The sequence below is a fragment of the Monodon monoceros genome, unplaced genomic scaffold (assembly GCF_005190385.1).
Source record: "Monodon monoceros isolate NGI ecotype Baffin Bay Population unplaced genomic scaffold, NGI_Narwhal_1 Super_Scaffold_4, whole genome shotgun sequence".
In the NCBI taxonomy this organism is placed as follows: domain Eukaryota; kingdom Metazoa; phylum Chordata; class Mammalia; order Artiodactyla; family Monodontidae; genus Monodon; species Monodon monoceros.
Genome location: NW_021703781.1, coordinates 23,900,741 through 23,920,969, shown reverse-complemented (window position 1 = coordinate 23,920,969; position 20,229 = coordinate 23,900,741). Strand labels below are relative to the sequence as shown.

The 20,229-nt window shown below is 50.9% G+C and overlaps 1 protein-coding gene across 11 annotated transcripts in view; it reads left to right on the top strand.

Moving 5' to 3' along the window:
- Window positions 1–20,229, top strand: part of CAMK2G (calcium/calmodulin dependent protein kinase II gamma) — a 54,298-nt gene that overhangs the window by 13,998 nt on the left and 20,071 nt on the right. For 5 of the 11 annotated variants that reach the window (XM_029244834.1, XM_029244837.1, XM_029244838.1 and 2 more), the window contains exons 4-13: window positions 6,034–6,088; window positions 6,960–7,025; window positions 9,248–9,320; window positions 9,466–9,568; window positions 9,997–10,080; window positions 10,516–10,610; window positions 11,188–11,310; window positions 14,923–15,006; window positions 15,229–15,271; window positions 19,790–19,833. In XM_029244834.1, the coding sequence (XP_029100667.1) occupies window positions 6,034–6,088; window positions 6,960–7,025; window positions 9,248–9,320; window positions 9,466–9,568; window positions 9,997–10,080; window positions 10,516–10,610; window positions 11,188–11,310; window positions 14,923–15,006; window positions 15,229–15,271; window positions 19,790–19,833 (770 nt within the window). Of the gene's footprint in view, window positions 1–6,033; window positions 6,089–6,959; window positions 7,026–9,247; window positions 9,321–9,465; window positions 9,569–9,996; window positions 10,081–10,515; window positions 10,611–11,187; window positions 11,311–14,922; window positions 15,007–15,228; window positions 15,272–17,764; window positions 17,828–19,789; window positions 19,834–20,229 lie in introns of all 11 variants that reach the window. The other 6 variants (XM_029244835.1, XM_029244833.1, XM_029244836.1 and 3 more) reach the window with 3 other exon arrangements.

Genomic DNA, 20,229 nt, shown 5'->3' with positions numbered 1-20,229 from the left:
TTAGACCCTCACCTGCAAACAGGATGGTGGGGACCAAAGTGTTGCCTTAGGTAGAAGAGAAATGATGAGAGGAGCAGCTAAAACAGCAGGCACAAACTCAGGCGTGTTTTGTTTGGCCGGCTCAGTGGTTTAAAAATATTTTTATTGTTTGCCAGTATTTTAAAACGAGATTTCACACTTTGAAAAAAATTCTGTTTCCCAATCTTTCAAATCAGAAGGTTTGGCTCTGCTGAGCCCACATCCATTATGTGGCCAGAATCAGCTGGGGCTGGGCAGTGGCTGCCCCTTCAGCCCGCTGGCCACTGTTTTTGCTGTTATCTCACATTTGTACTGCCTACCTGGTCCCTCTAGGCTTTGTGAGCTTGTGACCTCTGACCTAGCAGTTCCAGAGTAGGAGGAAAAAAGAACGTGGGTGACTGAAGCCATCCATGAGCACAGAAGCATTTTGGTGTTCCAGTCCCGGGTCTCAGGGTCTGCGGATGGCAACTTCCTTTCCTTATGTTCCAGGTGACCAACTCGTAGAGCAATGATGAATTGTCCTCCTGGAGGGAGGAGAACAAGGGGTGGGGTAGATGATGCAGGAGGCAGAACCATGTCTGCGTTACCTGCGACACGGGCATGGTTGACCACAGCAGGGTTAGGGTAGGATGAAGACAGTCGAGAATCAACCGGCAAGTACAAAACTGGGATTCTAGCTGAGTAATGCCCGAGCCTTCTTTTTATGTTTTCTTTTAAATTAGATATATACTTTTTGACCTTTTAGACTTTACTTGGTTTGGTAGCCCCCCCCCCCGCTTTTTTTTCTTTTTAACCACCTGCCCCCAGCTCAGAATTAAGGCAGATGGAGTGACCATGTACCCCAGCCATCTGCTCTGTTCGGGAGGGAGCAGGACCCAGGGAAGGCCAGGCAAGGCACACTCCCTTTGTCAGCGTCTGATCTCCTAGAACTGTGCTTCCGTTTCACGACTGCTCCCAGATCCTGGGCGTGTTGGTCTGAGGCCCTATTTTGGGGTCAAGAGCAGGGGGAGGGAAGGGTGAGTCAGGACCGTGTCCTGGCAGAGCGGGCTAGCCAGGCTATCTGGCGTCCAGTGGGAACCAGGACTCCTGGAGATGTGGGGGAGCTGCAGGTCCAGGAGGCGGGGTTGCCATGGAGCCTGACCTGGCTTGTGGCAGAAGAGGAGGCAGTTTGGTCCCCTTAATTCAGTATTCATCTCCTCTTTCCGCTGCTCCATCCTTCAGAGCTGTGGCCCTTTTGGCTCTAGCCTCTAACTCCGTCCCTCAGGGATACAAGTGGACCAGCCCAAGAGTGGTGCAGAACTGAGGAAGCTGAGAGCAGAGAGCATATGGTCCACCTCTGGTTATTGTCAGACCCTTAGGCACTTGAATTCAGAAGGGTATTTGGTACAAGGAGCCAGGCACCCCCAGTTTTTTTCCCTGATAGATATTCTGCCCCAGGAGTTGAAAGCCTGTTGGAAGAGTGAACCCTAATGTAAACCATGGACTCTGGGCGATAATGATGTGTCAGTGTAGGCTTATCAGCTGTAGCAAATGCACTGCTCCGGTGGGGATGTTGATGTTGGGGGACACTGTGCGTGTGTGGGGACAGGGGGTAGGTGGGAGCTCTCTGTACTTTACTCTCAGTTTTGCTATGAACCCAAAATCGCTCTAAAAGGTAAAGTCTATTTTTTTTTTGAAGCCTGTTGGTTCTCAGGCATCCTGCAGGACCTGAAACAGCCCTGGGAGAGTGGCCGGAGGCGTGGAGTTGAGAGGAGGAAACGGCAGTAGTGCTAATCATCTAAAGTCTGAGTGAAGTGTCTTCTACCTGTGCTCTGCTTGCTCTCTGCTCTAAATTCCTCTAATGAATAGACTCTGTCTTCCTTCGTGCTGAGCTGCCCCAGCAGTTTCATCACAGTCTAGCATTGTGGTTTAGAGCAGCACTTCTCAAACTTTCATGTGCTCGTGAATCACTTAGGGATTGTGTTAAAATTCAGATTCTGATTCAGTAGGTCTGGGGTGGACCTGAGCTTCCTTACTTCTCCTGCTGATGCTCACGCTGCTGATCCATGGACTGCACGTGGAGAAGCAAAGGTCTGTGGCTTTAGAGTCAAGTCCTCTAGGTTTGAATCTGGGATTTGCTGGTTAGCTGTGACCTCGGCACATGGTTTCACCCACCTGTGCCTCTGTTTTGTCACCTGTGCCTCTACGTGGAGTTGTTTTGAAAAGGTTCAGCAAGCAAAGGAGGCCTAGGAAATAAATGGAAATGATGAAAATGGAGATTCCAGCTCCCAGAAGTGACCCCTCCTAGACTCCCAGACCCAAATCAGTTCGCAAGTTATTCAAGCCTGGCTGCGTTTTACCTTGGGCCCAGGGTCCATACAGCTAATAGTAAGTGTAGCAAAAGCGGTTGTAAAGAAAGAGAAGGAAACATTGGATCATAACTGAGCAGCTCCCAAATCCCTGCCCACCCACTTCTGGAGGACAGCGTTCATCCCTCACCAGCCCATGGGATGACAGGACCTCCTTCCTACTGTGTTATTTCCATGGACATGAACAGTGATACTTTGTCAGTGCTTTTTTGACCAAAGTTTGTTAGTTAAAATGTGGCATACTGTTGGTGGCTTTTAAAGAATTGGAAACAGCCACAAAATTTGGGTTGTGGCTTTGTCAGTACTTGAAGGTATGAGACATCGAGGGTTTTTTTTGGCCTGTTCTTCCTTCCACAGTTTGTAAAGAACAATAATTAGGTTTATCACTGTAATGCAGTAACTGCTTCATACTCCTTTTCCAGATCTTCCTGTCTAGAGTTGGCCTGGTCCTCCTTGGCCTTCGTACCCTCTCATGACTGTGGAATGGCCTGGGTGTTGGATTGTTTTTTTCCCCATGCATCCATAGCATCCTTTACTTCTCCCTGACAGCCCTCAGCACAGTACCACTTGGTTATGCATTTGTGTAAGTGCTTCTTTAAAGCCCGTCTTCCCCGATCCCCCAGAGGCTGCGCAGTGGCAGAGCTGGGTTTCCCTTGTTCACAGCTGTGTCCGTGGCATGTACAGTCACGCCTGCTTCAGGGAGGTGCTGAATGGACACTGCTGAGTGAATCAGAATGGCCAGGGCTAGTGGGGACAGGTTGGAGCTCCTTTGCCTAAGAGGATGGAGAAAGTGACTCCCTGGCAGGCAGTTCCACAAAATCAGGGATCTTGCTGTCAGTTTGCTTTGTCCTCAAGTCTCAGCTCTGCCTCTCAGTATAACTTTGGGTGAGTTTCTTTTGGAGCCACCGTTTCCTGTCCTGTTAGATGGAGGTGATAGAAGTACCTACCCGACAGAGCTAACGCAAGGGTTCAGTCAAATAACATGTGTAAAAGCACTTGGCACAATGCCGAGCACATTGAAACAGCTCAACTAAGAGTTAGGTATTGTAATTTGGATCATTAATATCAAGAATCTGCTAGGTTGGCAGTTAGAGTGGTGCATTCAAGTTTCTTGTCTTGTTCTCAGTCCTGTGTTAATTTTCTCTACAAATGGAAACAAAAAGATAGCAGTCTTGCTCAGCGATGGAGCCTTCCACACCTGTCCCTCCTCGTCTTGGTGATTGCCATGCTCTGAGACACACATCAAAGCCATTCTCTGGGTTGGGTGGCCTGGGAGGATTAGTCTTCCTTTGCTGCTCTGCTCTTCTGATTCCCCTCCCAGCTTCCTCCCACCTGGGCTCCGTGTGTGGCCTTTCTGGAGAAGGGCAAGTTCCAGTGACTCCCTGTCTGGGCAGAGGCATGGGTGCCTGCCCTTTTTGCCCTGTTCTCAGCCCTGCTGTGCTGGGTTGGGGGGGTGGGTCTGGGGGCAGGGATCCTGAGGAGGCAGGGCCAGGCAGCAGGACTCCCCTGGGAGTGGCTGTTAGCATCGTACCTGCTGCCCTGTTAGTGCATCATCCTGCTGCTGTTGGTCACCTCCCTAATGAAGCTGGTCTTTAGCTTCTGGGACAGCTGATTTCCAGGGGATTATTTGTATTACACACTTTAATGCTTTTTAGTAGCAAATTTTTAATTAAATGGAAAGTCCTCTTGGAAGCAAGGGAGTAGCAGCTGCAGCAGGACTCAGCATGAGACACCAACTCCCGCCAGAGACCCACAAGTGAGAAGGGAGGGTGGCAGGGCTTTGGGGGAGCTCGCTTGAGCGTGCCTGGCTCAGTTAGGGTGGAAGGGAGGCAGGGTTTGGCTATGGCTCCTTCCTTATGTCCCCCACAGGCCTAGAGAAGTATGAGCTTATGTGCCCGAGTATAGGAGAGAATCATTTGAGGAGGAGGGGTTTTAGAAGTACCACCTGCCTTTGATCCCATTGGTAAATTGCAGAAATACTGAGTTCTGGGGGAATTTTGGGGTGAGTAACCAGATCAGATCTAGTAAGGTTGGCAATATGAAGTATAAACAATTGTCAGGCCCTGGTTCTAGCCCTGGCAGGCCCGAGTCCTCATTTATCAAGTGAGGAAAACCACAGGGCTCTAGTGATGGCTGAGTGCCTATATTTTACGTTCGGCTGATCTTGCTTTGGTGGGAAGGGTATGTAGGAAAGTGCCTCAGCCCTGATGAAACGCTCTCACACTGGAAACGGTAGTTGTCATTTGAGCTGGTTGGGGCCGGACATGGAAGAGACACTGTGATTTCTTTGTATCCAAGAACTTCACTGGTTGGTTTGGTGTCAGGCCATTCTTGAAGTGTTCTGCAAGGTGCTCCTGGAACTGCTGAGGGATGGAGTGAAGGTCAAACAGAAGAAGCCCTTTGGAACATAGGCTCCCCATCAAGAGAGTGCAGGTGAGGGAAGGGACAGGAGCAGCTAGGATGGTTGGCCAAAACAAAGTTGTGTTTGCATTAGAATGATGCTCAGGGGTTGGCATTTAACCCCGAGGTGGCTTTGTGGGCACAGGCTTGAAGAGGAGACTTCAGAAGACATTAGGTTGAGCTTTTGCCCACGAGCTCTGGAGGTGGGGAGTGGGAAGGGATTCTGCTCGTCAGCCTTTTCTTGCAGCCTTCACTGCAGCTACATGCAGTAGCCTCTCGGAGCCGTCTTTGATGCTGTTGTAGGCACATTCGTGAGTGGTTTCTCTCCGGGCTGCATTGCTTTGTTGCCGGGGTGTGTGGGCTACTCCACATTTCTTATAGGAAACAGTGATATGGACCAGTCTTTGGAGTCAGAAAGAGCTGGGTTCACATTTGGACCCATTACATCTTTGGCCTTTGGCAAGATACTGTATGTCCCTGAGCGTCCAGTGTCCTCATCTGTGGAATGGGAGTAATACTTACCTCGGGGTGGTCATCAGGAATAATAAACTCCTTGAAGGCCAGTACTGTGTCCTTCCTAAATCCCGCCATCTACCACAGGGTCCAACACCCAGTAGTCACTCAGTAAATGCTTGTAGCATAAGTAATGTACGCAAAGAGCCTAATACAAGGCCTGGCACGTAGTGAGCACTTAATAAATGGTTATTGTTGTCGTCGCCTGGATCTGTGTGTTGCCTCCCGTGCTCACCATCCGTCATCCTCCCTCCACGCGCCTCCCTGCTGGGCTCTGCCTTTCCCACTTCTTCCCCTCCCTCTAATTCTTCTGTTCCCATCTACTCCAGGCTCTCAGGCTCTCCCATCTTGTCATTCTCTGTCCCCCTGCAGTCTGTGTCTCTCGGTGCTGCTCGCTTTGCGTTGCACCCTCACGTGTCATATCCCAGGACTACCTTCTCTGGGACCAGCCCCCTCTGGGAAGAAGGTTCTTGCTTTTCTCCGTCCTATCTTACTTCTTAGCCACAAAGCTTCTGTCTCTCGCCTACATTGTAGGCAGTCTGAGGTGGCAACCAGAGCGCTGGACCTGGGGTCTGGTCGTCTCTGCTTTGTGGCCATGTTGCCTTGGACCGGGGCTGCTGGGCGTCTGCCCATTCTCAGGAGAGAGCCTGTGGGGCTGACAGGACGGGGCAGGGCTGGGGTGGCCAAGGAGGAGAGGAGTAGGATTTCCAGGTTTTCTCTCTGTTAATCTCTGTCCCCATCTCCTCTCTTGCAGTACGCCTCCATGACAGTATTTCTGAAGAAGGGTTTCACTACCTCGTGTTTGACCTGTAAGTGCCGCTTTCTGAGGGTGTGGGGGCCTTTCCCTCCAGCCGGCTCAAGAGGAAGGCTTGGAAAAAAGGCCTAAACTGGGTCTTCAGCCTCTGCCGAGGGTCCCCCTCCTTTGCCCATGGAGAGGAGTTTGATTTTGAACTTCCTCTGGTAATGGGCAGGTTGCCGAGGGTCTCCTTGCTCACTCAGTATCTCCCCCGGGCTCTGAACCCCGGGATGGCGTTGCTCTTGCATTTCTGTTCAGCAGCGCACCTTGTGCAGATGCTTTTTTCTTGTTTCTTGGTGTGTTGTCCTTAGTGGAGAAATAGAACATAGGTCTTTGCATGACCTTAAAAATTCTGGGAAATTGAAGGTACCTTTTATTAGTCATAAACTAGGCTCCCATTGGTCTCTCCTCCACTTTGGTTACGGTTTAATTTCTTAAAAGTGGCTCTTCACCTCGTAGAAATGCCTCTTTGGTATTTTCCGGGTTGGGTCTCTGTGTCCTTGGTCTCATTATTCTTCAACTTCAGTGGTAGGTCTGTCATTCTTGGGCAGCTTTATCTTCGTATTCAGATTGGTCTCAAATAAAGCTATGACTGTTTGAGTAGGTTGATTATTTTCTCTTAGATGCCTGTATATTCATCTTTACCAGAGTATTAGCTAATCTATAGGTTACAGAAACAGAAATGTGCAGGGGGAAGGGAGGGCCCATGTTGTCCCAAGGAGAAGCTCCATGTCATTGAAGGACTGGCGTGCTCTGGGCTGTCAGACAAAATGCATGTAGAGCTGACACTTCTCTAAAGCTGTTGTACAGTGTGACCTGTTACCTGTTGGATGCTGGGGTTGGACACCTGACCTGCCTCCTCTGACACTCTTTGTTGGTTGCAGTGTTACCGGTGGGGAGCTGTTTGAAGACATTGTGGCCAGAGAATACTACAGTGAAGCTGATGCCAGGTGAGATGAGGGCCCTGGGGGCCAGGCGTCCTGCCTATTTGAATCGTCTTTGGGGGAGATCAGAAGAGCTCTTATCTGGACAAGGATTCTGTAGAGCTGGACTCAGGCTACATTCCGTGGGTATTGTTAGGAGTTAATAATTCAGCACTCCCAGATCAGTTTTTTGCAAAGCTCTTACATATCTCCTTTACGCCGTCACACCAGAAATACCTTTTCTTTGCACCACCGCCTACTCACAAGGGCCCAAGGACCCTCCCTATCCCTGCTTCTTTCTTTTGACAAATCCTACTGCATAATGAGGCATCCTGGGGATGATCCAGAGATGGAGGAAACATGGTTTGTGTCCCAAAGGAGTGTAAATGTCTGGGTTAATAATCCAACCGGGGAACCTTCCTGGGAGATTTCAGCCTGAATCACCTTGTGTCTTGACCACCATCACCAGCCCCCATGTGGGGCTCCACAGGCTAGAGGACCATTCCTCGGCCATACCCTTCAGCCCCCAGCCCTCCAGGAAGCCCTGGCAGCTCCTCCGTGTGACACAGCAGAATTCCTCCCACACCGCAGCTCTGGGGCGCTTGTTTGGCCTGCCTTTCCTTCCTCGGCTCCTCCCCCGCCCTGAGTTTTCTCTCGGGTGATGTCCTTACAACCTGATTTTGATCATCCTGCCTGCAGCTTCTCAGGCATATGTGGCAGCTCTGGCTGCTTCTGGAGGGTGGGGGAGCACAGCTTCCTCACAGGTTTCTCAACCCTGAGAGGCCATTGTTTGCTGATCAACCTCAGATGCTGCAGCCTCAGGAAAAATTCTCAAGTGGGAGATGAATTCCAGTGCCAGCAGGGGAGGACCAGGCTCTGGGCGGGAGGAGGCAGTGATAACTCAGGGAGCCTGGCGGGGAGGAGGGGGGGGGTCAGGGCGGGTGACTGTACCAGTGGGCTTGGCCTGGCTCTGCTGGGACAGTTCGCACTTTTGCCATTTTTGGCCAGAAGGCTCTCCCTGCTAGCTTGCCTCTGTTCTAATTATATATTTCTGTGGAGACTCGCCTCTTCAGCTCAGTCTTAAAGTCTGTTTGGCCTACTCTTGGGCTGTGTCCTATAGGGAGGCCTGAGCCTCAGCCTCCAGGAGCCCAGCAAGACCCTTCGGCTCTTGTGGAAGCCCCAGCATCAGCTTTTAAAGGAAGGAAAAATAAGTCCAGGTCACCAGCTCAGCAGACACTTGGTAGTACCTGCTCCATTCTCTAGGCCAGGGTTCCTCAGCCTCAGCGCTGCTGACATTTGGGCCAGATAATTTTTTGTCGTTAGGGCCCCTCCTGTGCATTGTAGGTTTAGAACCATCTCCCTGCTAGATGCCAGTAGCACTGTCCCTCTCAGTTGTGACAACCAGCAATGTCTCCAGGCATTGCCAGATGTCCTCTGGGGGCCATAATCATCCCCCAGTTTTCACCAGTGCTCTAGACTGCCAGTACACCCCACCAGGAGTTTGACTGCAAGTGTGGCAGGATGGTTTGGAAGGTGGGTTCACGAATCAGCAGCTGAATGTGACTCTAGTTTGTCTTTTTCTATGAAAAATCATGATCAGAAATGCTCCTCAGGTGCCTGTTTGGAACCCTCTTTAGTACCTTGTTTCTTGATGGTGCCTGTGTACTTGTTTTATCTCCCCTACTAGACGGTAAACTTCAGGGCAGGCACTGGGTCATCTTTACAGCTGATGTGGTACCAAGCACAGTGCCTGTAGGTGCTCGATAAACATTTAAATGAAAGAATGAGTGTACCCACCCCCGAAACGACTTAAGCTAATAAGTTGGACTATCCTTCCTGAGTTGCTACCACAAGCCTCTTCTCCAAGAACAGAGTTACCATAGCAGGGAAGAGAAACAAGGAAGGAGTTGGATGGTCTCTCTTTCTCAGGAGTCTGAGATGTCCCCCAGTTTCTTGGAAACCAATTGAATATGTTGGGCCTTTACAGTCTAAGGAGGCATGGTGGACCCTGTTCTAGTCTGCCCTCTGCCATTATCTAGCAGGAGAGCCTGGAAAAACCAGTTAATCTGCTTGGGCCTCAGTTTCCTCTTCTATAAAGTAGGTTGAACAGATGATGTCCAAAGTCCAAGGTTCCAGCTCCTCGTTGAGTGATTCTCTGTGAATCCCTGACCCAGAGATAAGTGCTTTTGTCCACAGCGTGTGGTCATGGATGGTTTAACCCTGAACTGACCTTTCTTCTGCTTTTGCAGCCACTGTATACATCAGATTCTGGAGAGTGTTAACCATATCCACCAGCATGACATTGTCCACCGGGACCTGAAGGTACTACCCAGGTTCCCCCTTTGCCTCTTGCTTGTGAAGCATTGGCGCCACCTGGTGCCAGATGGTAGTACTGCGAGGCCCAAACTAGGCTCCCTCTGGGCTGCGGGGTGGGTGCCTCACGAGGTTCTCTGTCTTCCTTATACAGCCTGAGAACCTCCTGCTGGCGAGTAAATGCAAGGGTGCCGCAGTCAAGCTGGCTGATTTTGGCCTAGCCATCGAAGTACAGGGAGAGCAACAGGCTTGGTTTGGTAAGAGTGATCCTGTCTTCCTGGAATGCAGCCCCCGCCCTTCCTCCTCTTCCTGATCTGCCTTCCTCTTTCATAACTAGAAACCAGACCCTTAATGGCCCTGGGCTCCTCAGGGACTGGAGGAGGGGAGGGTGCAGAACTCCCCCTGGCCCTCCATGACTCAGTACAGTGAGACTTGCTGCTGTTAGCACTGTGTTCTTGCTGCCTCTGGGGAGGATGGGAATTCCTGGTAGACACATGGACTTACCCTCTGATATAGATTCCGGGCACTACAAGAAGCCCAGCCCGTCATCTCTTGCTGCCCGTGTGCTGAGAGCTTATGTAGCAAAAGCAACAGGAGTAAGAAGGGACTTGGGGGAAATTGCTAATGTGGGTTTAATGAAAGAGAAAGTGGGTTCAGTGTGCCTCCGCTGTCTCTTCCGCTACAGGTTTTGCTGGCACCCCAGGTTACTTGTCCCCTGAGGTCTTGAGGAAAGATCCCTATGGAAAACCTGTGGATATCTGGGCCTGCGGTAAGCCCATTCCACACACTCAGCTTTTTGGTGTTAAGGGCCCTCGACTTCCAGCGATGGCAAGAAAGAGGCATTGCTCTTCCTTGTGGGTCCCACAGGCGTCTGGTATATGTGAGCTCACGGTGTTTGCTCAAGTGTCCCCGGGATGGCTGTTTCCATCACACCCTTCTCCCCAAGTATTTCCTAGATGACGTTGCATCCTTCTTGAAGAGGGATTTGCCCATGCCTTAGCAGGTGGGTTGTGCCTAAAGAAATCCCGGACGCGGCTTGGTGACGTGGGGAGTGAAGCATAGTGGCACAGCATTATTGGCTGCCATTCACTTCTCCTTCTGGTATGGCCTTGACTTTCTGGGTGGCTCTGAGCCCTGTGTGGCTTTTCTTGGTTCCTCAGCAAAGCAGGTGACTGACCCCAGTGACCTGTGTCCTGTCTTGTAGGGGTCATCCTGTATATCCTCCTGGTGGGCTACCCTCCCTTCTGGGATGAGGATCAGCACAAGCTGTACCAGCAGATCAAGGCTGGAGCCTATGATGTAAGGACCTGTTTGTTCCTGCCCCTCAGGCTCTGACCAGGGGAAGGGGCATGTTGAGTGTGTCACAGGGTACAGGGAGTGTCAGGGACTTCGAAGACCCAGGGATGCGCATGGCATATAGGCCTCAGTTCTTGACACCACCTGTCCCAGGGAGCAGCTTTTTTGCACAGCCATTTTTGGTAGCTGTAAAGTCACGGAGTCCACTGAAGCCCTTTGGTCTGTTATTTGCAAAGAATGGTGTGGCTGTGTGGTGTGCTGCATGACACAGGGATGAGAAGTCTGGTGGCTCTCCCACTGCAGTGGGGCCTTCGGCACAGCGCTGAACACCTGATTCCTCCTAGTAGAGAGATGGAGTTGAACCAGAAGATGTCAGAGTCTCCCGGTCTGATATTCTGGCATTCTAACCATGATTGTTCTGTTTTCCTTTCCCGGTCTTTAAGTTGACCCTGATCCTGGGATACCCCAGGGCTTTCCCACACCCTGCTGGGCAGCTTTAGGTAACACAGAGTACCCCAATTATAGGGGGTATGAGGCTCACAAATTTCATATCCCTCCTTCTCTTGTTCCCGCTCCTTAGTTCCCATCACCGGAGTGGGACACGGTGACTCCTGAAGCCAAGAACTTGATCAACCAGATGCTGACCATAAACCCTGCAAAGCGTATCACAGCTGACCAGGCTCTCAAGCATCCATGGGTCTGTGTAAGTGTCTTCCACCGAGATCAAGGAGATCAGGGATGTCAGCTTTCAATGTGCCCATAGCACTGTCTTTACCCTCCTTCTTATGAATAGAGAATAATCATTTTGGGCCCTGAGCTAAGACCCAGCAGAGGGGAGGGGGCACTGGATGGGGCCCAGGGGCAGCAAGTGTCATCAGGAGGAGTTGGGGAGGCGATTGGGACTAACTGGCCTCTGTCCCTCCCCCACTCACTTGTCAGGTGTGGTTTAGCTTTGATCTTGAATGAGGGCTTAGGTTGACCCTTGCAGACTCTAGTTGATGAGAGAAAGCAGCTGGCAGAACTCAAAGTGAATTGCCATGCCTAGAGTGCCTATTCGGATCTCAGCTCTTAGACGACTCTAATGGAAATGTGACCAAGACCCAGCAAATAAACAGAAGGGGCCTCTGAGCAATGAAAAAGAGCCTCCTGAAGTTCAGTCATAAATCTCGCCCTAGGAGAAGCCCCCGGGGCTATCATTGTGGGTCAGCATATTCTGTTTTCATGTACAATTCTATCAGGCTGAAATATCTTTTTTCAAACAAGAGGGTCTGCCTCTTGTTAGGCCTCCTGACAGCTACGATGCATTTATGTATTTGTTCTTTCCCGTGTTTACTGAATGCCTCTTTGATGCTGGTCCCTGTGTGGGTGCTGTAGATACAGAGATGAATAAGGCATGGTGCCTTCCCTCACACATCTCAAAGATTATCTGGGGAGACAGGCACTCAAGCAGGCAACCACTCTGCAATGTGACAAGTACGTAAAAGAAGCTAATGAGTGTGTAGGAGCTCCTGCCGTCTCTGGTGGGCAGTGGGATTGCTAAAGGCATGGAGGAGGTGGGCTCTGTCCTGGTTCTTGGCAGATGACTGGGAGTTCCCCAGGATGATAACCTGCAGACAGAGGTTAGCAAGGGCCAAGGTGAGAGGCCATGGGGAAATTGTGGCGAGTTTAAGGAATATTAAGTCGTTTGGTTGTAGATGAACGTAGGACTACAGGAATACAAGAGACTGAAGCCAAAAAGATTCCAGGACATACAGGTTTCTGCCTAAGGAGTTTGGATTTTACTCTGAAAGCACAGGGAACCATTTAAGGGTTTTAAAGAGGGAATGAAGTATGCAGTTAATTAAGAAAGATCAGTTTGGAAGCTGTGTAGAAAATGGAATTGAAGAGGAAAGAGGCAGGGGCAGAGAGCTCAGGAAGCTGTCGTGACTGTCTAAGCAAGTCCAGATGAGGTCTCGGCTAAGGGTAATAATAGGAGAGTGGGCGGTATGGCAAGGAGTGGACACATCTGAGAGATGTTTGGGACATAGAATGAAAAGGATTTAGTGACCAGCTGGATTTGGGAAGTGAAGGAGAGAGTGGGATCTATGAGGACTGCCAGGTTTTGAATTGGTAACTGAGTGGAGGGTTGTACCATTCACTGACCCAGAGGAAACTCAGAGGAGGAACCTGTTTGTGAGAAAAGATGATGATTTTAGTTTCCTACATGTTAAGTGTGGTGTTTGAGGACCTCTGGCTGGAGATATCCAGTGGGTAGTTAGAAATATGGAAAAGAAGTTAAAAATTGGAAATATAGGTTGTAGTCATTTGGGTGGTGTTGGGGCTATAGAAATAGATGGGATTGTTTCTATGCTGATTGAATTCCTTTTTTTCTTTTTTGGGGTTTTTTTTTTTTTTTGGCTGTGTTGGGTCTTCATTGCTTCGCGCGGGCTTTCTCTAGTTGCGGCGAACGGGGGCTATTCTTTGTTGCGGTGCGCGGGCTTCTCATTGCAGTGGCCTCTCTTGTGGAGCACGGGCTCTAGGCGCGCAGGCTCAGTAGTTGCAGCACGCGGGCTCTAGAGCGCAGGCTCAGTAGTTGTGGCGCACGGGCTTAGTTGCTCAGCGGCATGTGGGATCTTCCCGGACCAGGGCTCGAACCAGTATCCCCTGCATTGGCAGGTGGATTCTTTACCACTGCGCCACCAGGGAAGCCCCTGATTGAATTCTTACTGTGGGCTGTTGTAAAAGAGATGGCCACCAGCATTTAGCACCAGGGAAAGTTGGAGGAGCCGGCAAAGGAGACTGAGAATGAGAATTTCCATGGGAGAAGGAGGATCAGGAGATCCTAAGAAACAGGAGGTCTCAGGAAGGGAGGTTCTGTAATCAGATGTTTCAGAGAGTCCATGATAAAGACAGAAGAGAGCCTGTTGGCTCCGACCAGTTAGAAGCATTGTTTCATTATTTCACTGATAGAGGCAGTGGAGGGAGAGAGACTGAAGCCTGTTTACAGTGAGGTGAGGAGGGAATGAGGGTGAAGAGAGAAAGACATGGTACTAGTTAGAGAAGATGGATGAGTCAGGGGAGTTTTTAAAATCTTGCGCTTGACTGTATTATGTAGACTACAGAGAAGAATATAATCCAGAATATAAGGGGTTAAAAATATTGGCTAATTGAGGAACCAGTGTTTGGATAGCACAATGAGAGAGGGACTCCTGAGCCCAGGTCAAGGGGTCAGCACATGAGGGATGATGCTTCTGAGACCTGGGCTTAGGTTGCAGGGGTGTGAAAATCAGCTTGTGGTTAGAAGGCTGAAGTTGAAGTTCTTGCTTGATGATCTCTCATTTCACTTTGTGGAGAAGTTTACACTTTGGAGGAGGAGGTGAAATATGAGATCTGGGGAAGGTAGATAAGGTTGGGAGAGTTGCTTCGGGAACTAGGAAAGGGAGGGAGCGGCCAGAGGGGAAGGAAGGCAGGGTGGCCCTGTGGGGGTGTGGGCACCAGGCTGCATGTTGTAGGATTTATTTTTTTAGCAGGCTGGCCAAGGTAACAACAGCAGAGTGAGGGGATGAGCCACTTAAAATGGGTACTCAGGAACTGCGGAAACATTATGTTCTGGGGTCGTGTTTGTGGACCCCACCCTCCATCCTCCTATATATCTCAGCAGACCCTGAGAACATCTCTGTATTAGGATATGTAATCATTGACGCTTGTATTGCTGACCCTGTGTCATCAGGGAAATGTAAATCATGTTCAGGGGACTCTGTTTAAGGAGGAAGTTAGCAGTAATACATTGAAGAAAAATTCCCATCCAAAACGATGAAAAGAATTAAAGCTTCAATGTAAAGATCCTTAGCTTCTCAGGTCACAGCTTCACTTAAGACCTTGTTGGCGAGTGGGATGGTTGTTGAGAGGAACTCTTAGAAGGAATGAATGTTCTCTCTGGAGAGCAGGAACCTTTCTGTTCTCTCACTGCCCAGAATCTGGAGCGCAGTAGGTGCACACTAAATAGTTGCTGAAGGAATAACTGCATGAGGATCACAACACACAAAATACTCTCCCGTTCCATAGCCTCCGTCTCCCAAGGAAGATTAGAATGCTCTCTTGGGCACCATCATCCAGCATCAATTACCGGTGGTGTTTTCATGTCCAGATTATTGTCCTTACATAACCTTGATTTTTGGGTAGTGCTTTTATTGTAAAAGCATTTTCACATCTGTGACCTCATCTTATCTTCAGAGCAACTCTGGGGCGGCTGAGCACATGGCCACCGGTGCTGGGACTATGGTGAGGGGCCTAGGATCCGGTGGGGGGCTCACAGGCCTGTCTATTTGGCTTCCAGCAACGGTCCACAGTGGCATCTATGATGCATCGTCAAGAGACCGTGGAGTGCCTACGCAAGTTCAATGCCCGGAGAAAACTGAAGGTGAGTCTAGCTTTCCGGGCCGGGCTGCCAGCATCCTGAAATCATACCTTTCAGCAGTGCACCCCCTGCCCCATCACAGAAAGAAGCTCCCCTCCTGGCTGGAGCTGAGCTATGAAGGTTGTACTCATTGGGAGCCCCTAGCCAGCAGGTGCCATCTGCCTGAGAACAGACTGTGCTTTTCTAGAGCCTGATGGAATTCACAGGACCCTCTTCTTTCCCCAGGGTGCCATCCTCACGACCATGCTTGTCTCCAGGAACTTTTCAGGTATGTTTTCAGCTGTGCACTTTAACTCTACGAGGTGAGTGGGTCAGAATGGGCTGTTGCCATATATCATGCCATCCTGACACTGGGTGTCTCAGGCAACACCTTGACCAAGATGATGAGGATCCTGTTTGGAGGGGCTGCTGCAGCTGAGTTTTGTAACCTGAAATTCTGGGGGGCTTTACTTGACTTCAGGTTTATGAACTGTATTCCCTAGAACCTCCCAAGGAGTAGTCTGCCCAGTCTTCCATTTACCTTGTCCCTGGGTATTCTTAATTCTCTGAAGACTCTCAGCACTTTAAGATTTTAGCCAGTCTCAAGGGCATTGGAGGATGTGCTGGGAAAAAGAAGGAGATGAGATGTAGTGAATCTTCCCAGATACCACCATTAATTGGCTGACTGGGACGATCACTACATCGTTGTGTCCAAGTGGAGATGACTGATAGAAATTATTCCAGATGTTTAAACCTTTTACAGGGACTGTGCTTAAAATATTCTCTTTTGTACCAACTGTAAAAGTGAAGAAATAGAGACCAGCAGGATGGAGGGAAAGGAATTTGCTTAATGTTGCGTGAGGAATTGGGAGAGTTGGGACCAGTAATTTGTAAATCACACTTGACATTTCTTTTTAAGATGCAAGACATTCCACCTTCCCCCTCCCCCCACCCTCATCATTGTTTGCCCTCACTTGGGAAGCACAGTGGCTTTTCTGTGAGGAAAAGATTAATGACGGGACTTAAGACAGAAAGGTTTCTTCCCAGTTTGCCTTTTCCCCTGATCTTCCCTCCCCCTAACCCCCAGCCCCACTGTTTTGGTTCAAGACCCCCTTCTCATTCTCATAACCAGACTCCCTCCCTTGCTTTCCTTCTACACAGCCATGGGGGTGGGGGGGTTGTGTGTGTGGGAGGCTCAGGTGGGCAGCTACCTGGGCAGAGATTGCTCCCTTGAGCTTGAGTCCACGGGCTTGGCTGTACTGGTTCCCGGTAACCTCCAGCCCTGGCTCTCGGGCTTCATGAGCTCTAGCCCGAGTGAGAGCCACAGGGCCCTGGAGGGTCAGGACTGGAGAGTAAGCTGGGAGAGTGTCCCCCTCAGGCCCATCCCCTGTGACCCTAGTTGGGGCTCGATCTTGTGTTCTGGATTCACCTCACAAATGGCGACAGGAGGGCACAGTGGGCCACCTCCTGCAGAGGTGGAGCTGTTGTCCCACATCAGGTCTCTGGTCCTCAATTACTTGCACCTTCTACTTTCTGGGTTTAAGAAAGCCTTTCTAGAGGACGCTCAAGGGCAGATATGTGCCGACCCTAGAATGAGGTGATCTCTTCTCTCTCTGAGTGGAAGAGATGTGAAACAGGCTGCTAGGAAATCAATAGCATGTTCCCCATCCCGTGGCCTCCGGCCTCTGCATCAGCCTCTCCCCGTCCATTTCATGAAATTGGTGTCCTGGTTTCAGGAACTCAGTCTCTCTGTTACAACACAGCACCTTCACTGATCCCTAAAGAGCCTCCTGTCCTTGCTGCCCAGACTTTGTCTGGCCGTGGCACTCACTTTGCCCTGGCGCAGGAGGCAAAAAAACAAACAAACAAAAAGGAATGCTGCAAGCATTCCAGGATGACCTCTTCTGCCCTGACTCTGGGACAGGTGAAGACAGAGCCAGTCTCCAGAAGCTTCTGTAGGAAGAGGTGTCTAGAAGTATAATCAAGGAAGGGCACTTGTGTGCTTCTTTAGGAACAAGTGAGGCTGTTTTCTGAGTTGATCCCAAATAGAAGGTTCAGCTTATCCCTGGATTCTAGCAGGTTGGCTTGTGGTGCAATCGGGGCTTCTAGAATGTATTGCTTAAGCAGCCTTTGTTTACTTTCTGGGCGCTCATTTTTGGGGCACCTACACCTTTGGAACTCTGAAATGCAGCCTCTCCTGGCCACCTGTCTTGAAGAGGGAAAGTGACGGGTGTCTCTGAGGATTTGGGGGCCGTGGAACATCAGTGAACTGGCTGCACAAGGGCCACGGACCCTCCCTGGGCCCCGAGTGCCAGTCTCTCTACTGTTTGGAATGCGGCCGGAGGAAAGGGCTGCCCTCTGAAAATGTCCTCCTTTAGGTTCCCTGGGGAGGAAGGTTTGCAGATGAGGCTCAGTTTCCTGACAGCCTTAAGCTAGGGCTGGGCTGCCTCGGAAGGGACACCGCCCCTTGCCAAGTCAGGGTTTGACCTGCAGACCCTCACCCGAGGTGGTCGTGGGACAGGTGGAGCTGCGGGATCCCCCACGCCCTGTCCGAGCCCGGTTCTCTCAGGTTCCCAGACTGCTGCAGGGCTGGCTGCACCTGCTCACCAGCCTGCCCCCGGCACCTCTGCTCCCCCAGCTCGGCCGGCTTGGCCACGCCGCCCGGACCCTGCCGTGCACAGCGGCAGCGGGTTCCTGTGCCTCGCGCTGGGGCATGCTCGCTGCTGACTGGCCCCCGTGGCTTTGCGGCAGCTCTGTGCACTCAGAGACTGTATCCCCTCAGTTGGCAGGCAGAGCTCCGCCCCCGCCTCGCCTGCCGCGAGCGCCGCCGGCCTGGCCGGGCAAGGTACGTGGCATGAGTCCTCCCCGACCGCCTGCCTCGGCTCCCTGCCACCCCACCAGGAGGGCCAGCATGCCAGGCCCACTCACCAGGGAGGCGAGTCCCATGCTTGCGGGCTGAGATGGGCATGCCGGACGGACCACCTAACTTGGCATCTGCGAGCGCATCGGTGTTACGGAGCCCCCTAACCAGCCGTGCATGCTGGGCGCTTGCCAACTCTCAGGAGGCAATAGCCTGGGACGTGGAGCTGGGCAGCAGGAGGCTTTCCTCCCGACGCCACCCTCCCAAGAGCCTGGCCTGCCTGTGAGGGCTGCGGCCAAGGTGGCCCGAGACAGCCCTGGCGTGGCCCGGAGCTGAGCTGCCCACAGCGGAAGACTAGGCTTCAGCGGCACAGGTGGGCGGCCCCAAAGGGGAAGCCACGCCCTTCACAATTGTGAAGTCTGGCCCTTGCCGGCCCCGGGTCTGAAATGCGGTAGAGTACAGAAGCTGTGCAGATAGTCGCTCCTGAGTCTGGATCCTAGCCCTGCCACACCCTGAGCAAGTCACGTTAGCCCTCCCAACCTGAGTTCCCTCATCTCTCCAGTGGGGCTAAGAAATAACATGGTGACGATTAGGATCATGTATGTCTAAGGCCCTCAACCCTGCCTGTATGAGAAAACTTGTTAAGAAAGAAATCCTGATGCTGAGACCCCACCCCAGACAAATAAAATCAGAATCTCTAGGGCATGGGATAGGCATAAGCATTTTTCCATAACTCCCAAGTGATTCTAATGGGCTGTCAGAGTAGAGAAGTTTGACGTATGTAAATCACTTAACACCGTCGGTGGTCAGGCATAGTAGTAAACACATTTTTAAAATGTTTCAAATCACCCCAGCATAAACTGGAGATAGGACCAAAGGCCATTTTTGGAGGTCAGAATTCTTGTGATGCAAGGACCCTTATTCTCACTGGAGACCCAGCTTGGGTAGGAAAGGCTACCTGAAGGGAAGAATGGCAGCAATAGTGACAGTAGTTAACACCTGCTGAGTTCTTGCTATGTGCCAGACACTCTGCTTAGTGCTTTTCATGCCATTATCCCATTTTATAGATAAAGAAACTGAGGTTCAGAGAGGTTAAGTAACTCACACAGCTAGCAAGCAGTAGAACCAAGATGCAAACCCATCGAAGTCTAGGTGGATCAGACAGTTGGACTGATTCAATCTCCCTGGAATCTCCCATCCACTGTCTGCTACTTTCCTGTGACCTTTGTGGTGAACAGGCATCACCAGCCTTCCTATGTGGAGCTCATCAGCCTTGAGCATCACCCTGTGCCTGGCTAGAATCTGTTTAATACCTCATTATTCTACCCAGTCTTTTCTGCTCAGTGGGTCCAGAGAGTAGACTGAGGAAAGGGTGGCAGTGAGGACATGCCCAGTCAAGGCTTCAACACCCTGGCAAAACCTTCCTGTAGGTGGTCCTAGTCTCTGTGTCTGTGTCTGTCTGTCCTCACGTCTGGTCTTCTTCATGAACTGTGACACTCTTGTTTCTTGAGAACACTCGGGAGATGTCTTGCATCCTTGCAGCTTGGCTGTCCTGAGAATCTCCATGGCATCTAGGGACGGAGCCCTCACCTTTCACCCTGGCACTCTGCTTCCAGGCCTAGGTGGAAGCTGTTGAAGGCAGAGTTCCCAATGGCCCAGGCAGCCCCAGTACTGAATGTGGTTTCTCCTCCTGAATGCGGAGTGTCCCTGTTTCTGCTGAGCCCTCTTCCATGGCAGAGGGGATCCTGGGGTGCCACCCTGAGGGTCTGACGCTGCTTGAGATGCCCTTCTTGCTTTGGGGCATCAGGAAGGGCCTCTTCTAGGGGGTTCAGGAGACTTCTGGCCCCCTTGTCAAACACATCAGTCTCTCGCGGATCCAGCTGCCAGACTTCAGGATGGGAAGAGGGTACAATACAGGAGACTTGATTTTTCTCTTTGTTTTCACAGCTGCCAAAAGCCTATTGAACAAGAAGTCGGACGGCGGTGTCAAGGTAGGTGTCTCCACTCCTCCTGCCCAAGGTCTGGCCTTTCTCTTCCAACAGTCACTCCCAAGGGACTCCTTGGCACTTTGTTCCCCCTTTCCCCAAGAACCTTTCTATCCTTGCTTTTCTGCTTTAAACCAGAAACCTCTGTGCTCAGAACAGCAGGTTCCACGGGCCTGAGAGGGCAGAGGGATACGTGCTTCACCTGACCCTAGCTTGATTGCAAAGACCCAGGGGAGGTGATGCAAACTATAGTTTACTAGAGCTGAATCCTGAACGTGACTTCCAGACACAGGTTTCATCTCCAGGGCTTGACTCTGGGTTTTTTAGGTCACTGGTTAATCTTTTTTTCTTTTTAAAGCACAAACCGATTTAATCAAATGAAAGCAAAGTTTGCCTGGTTGA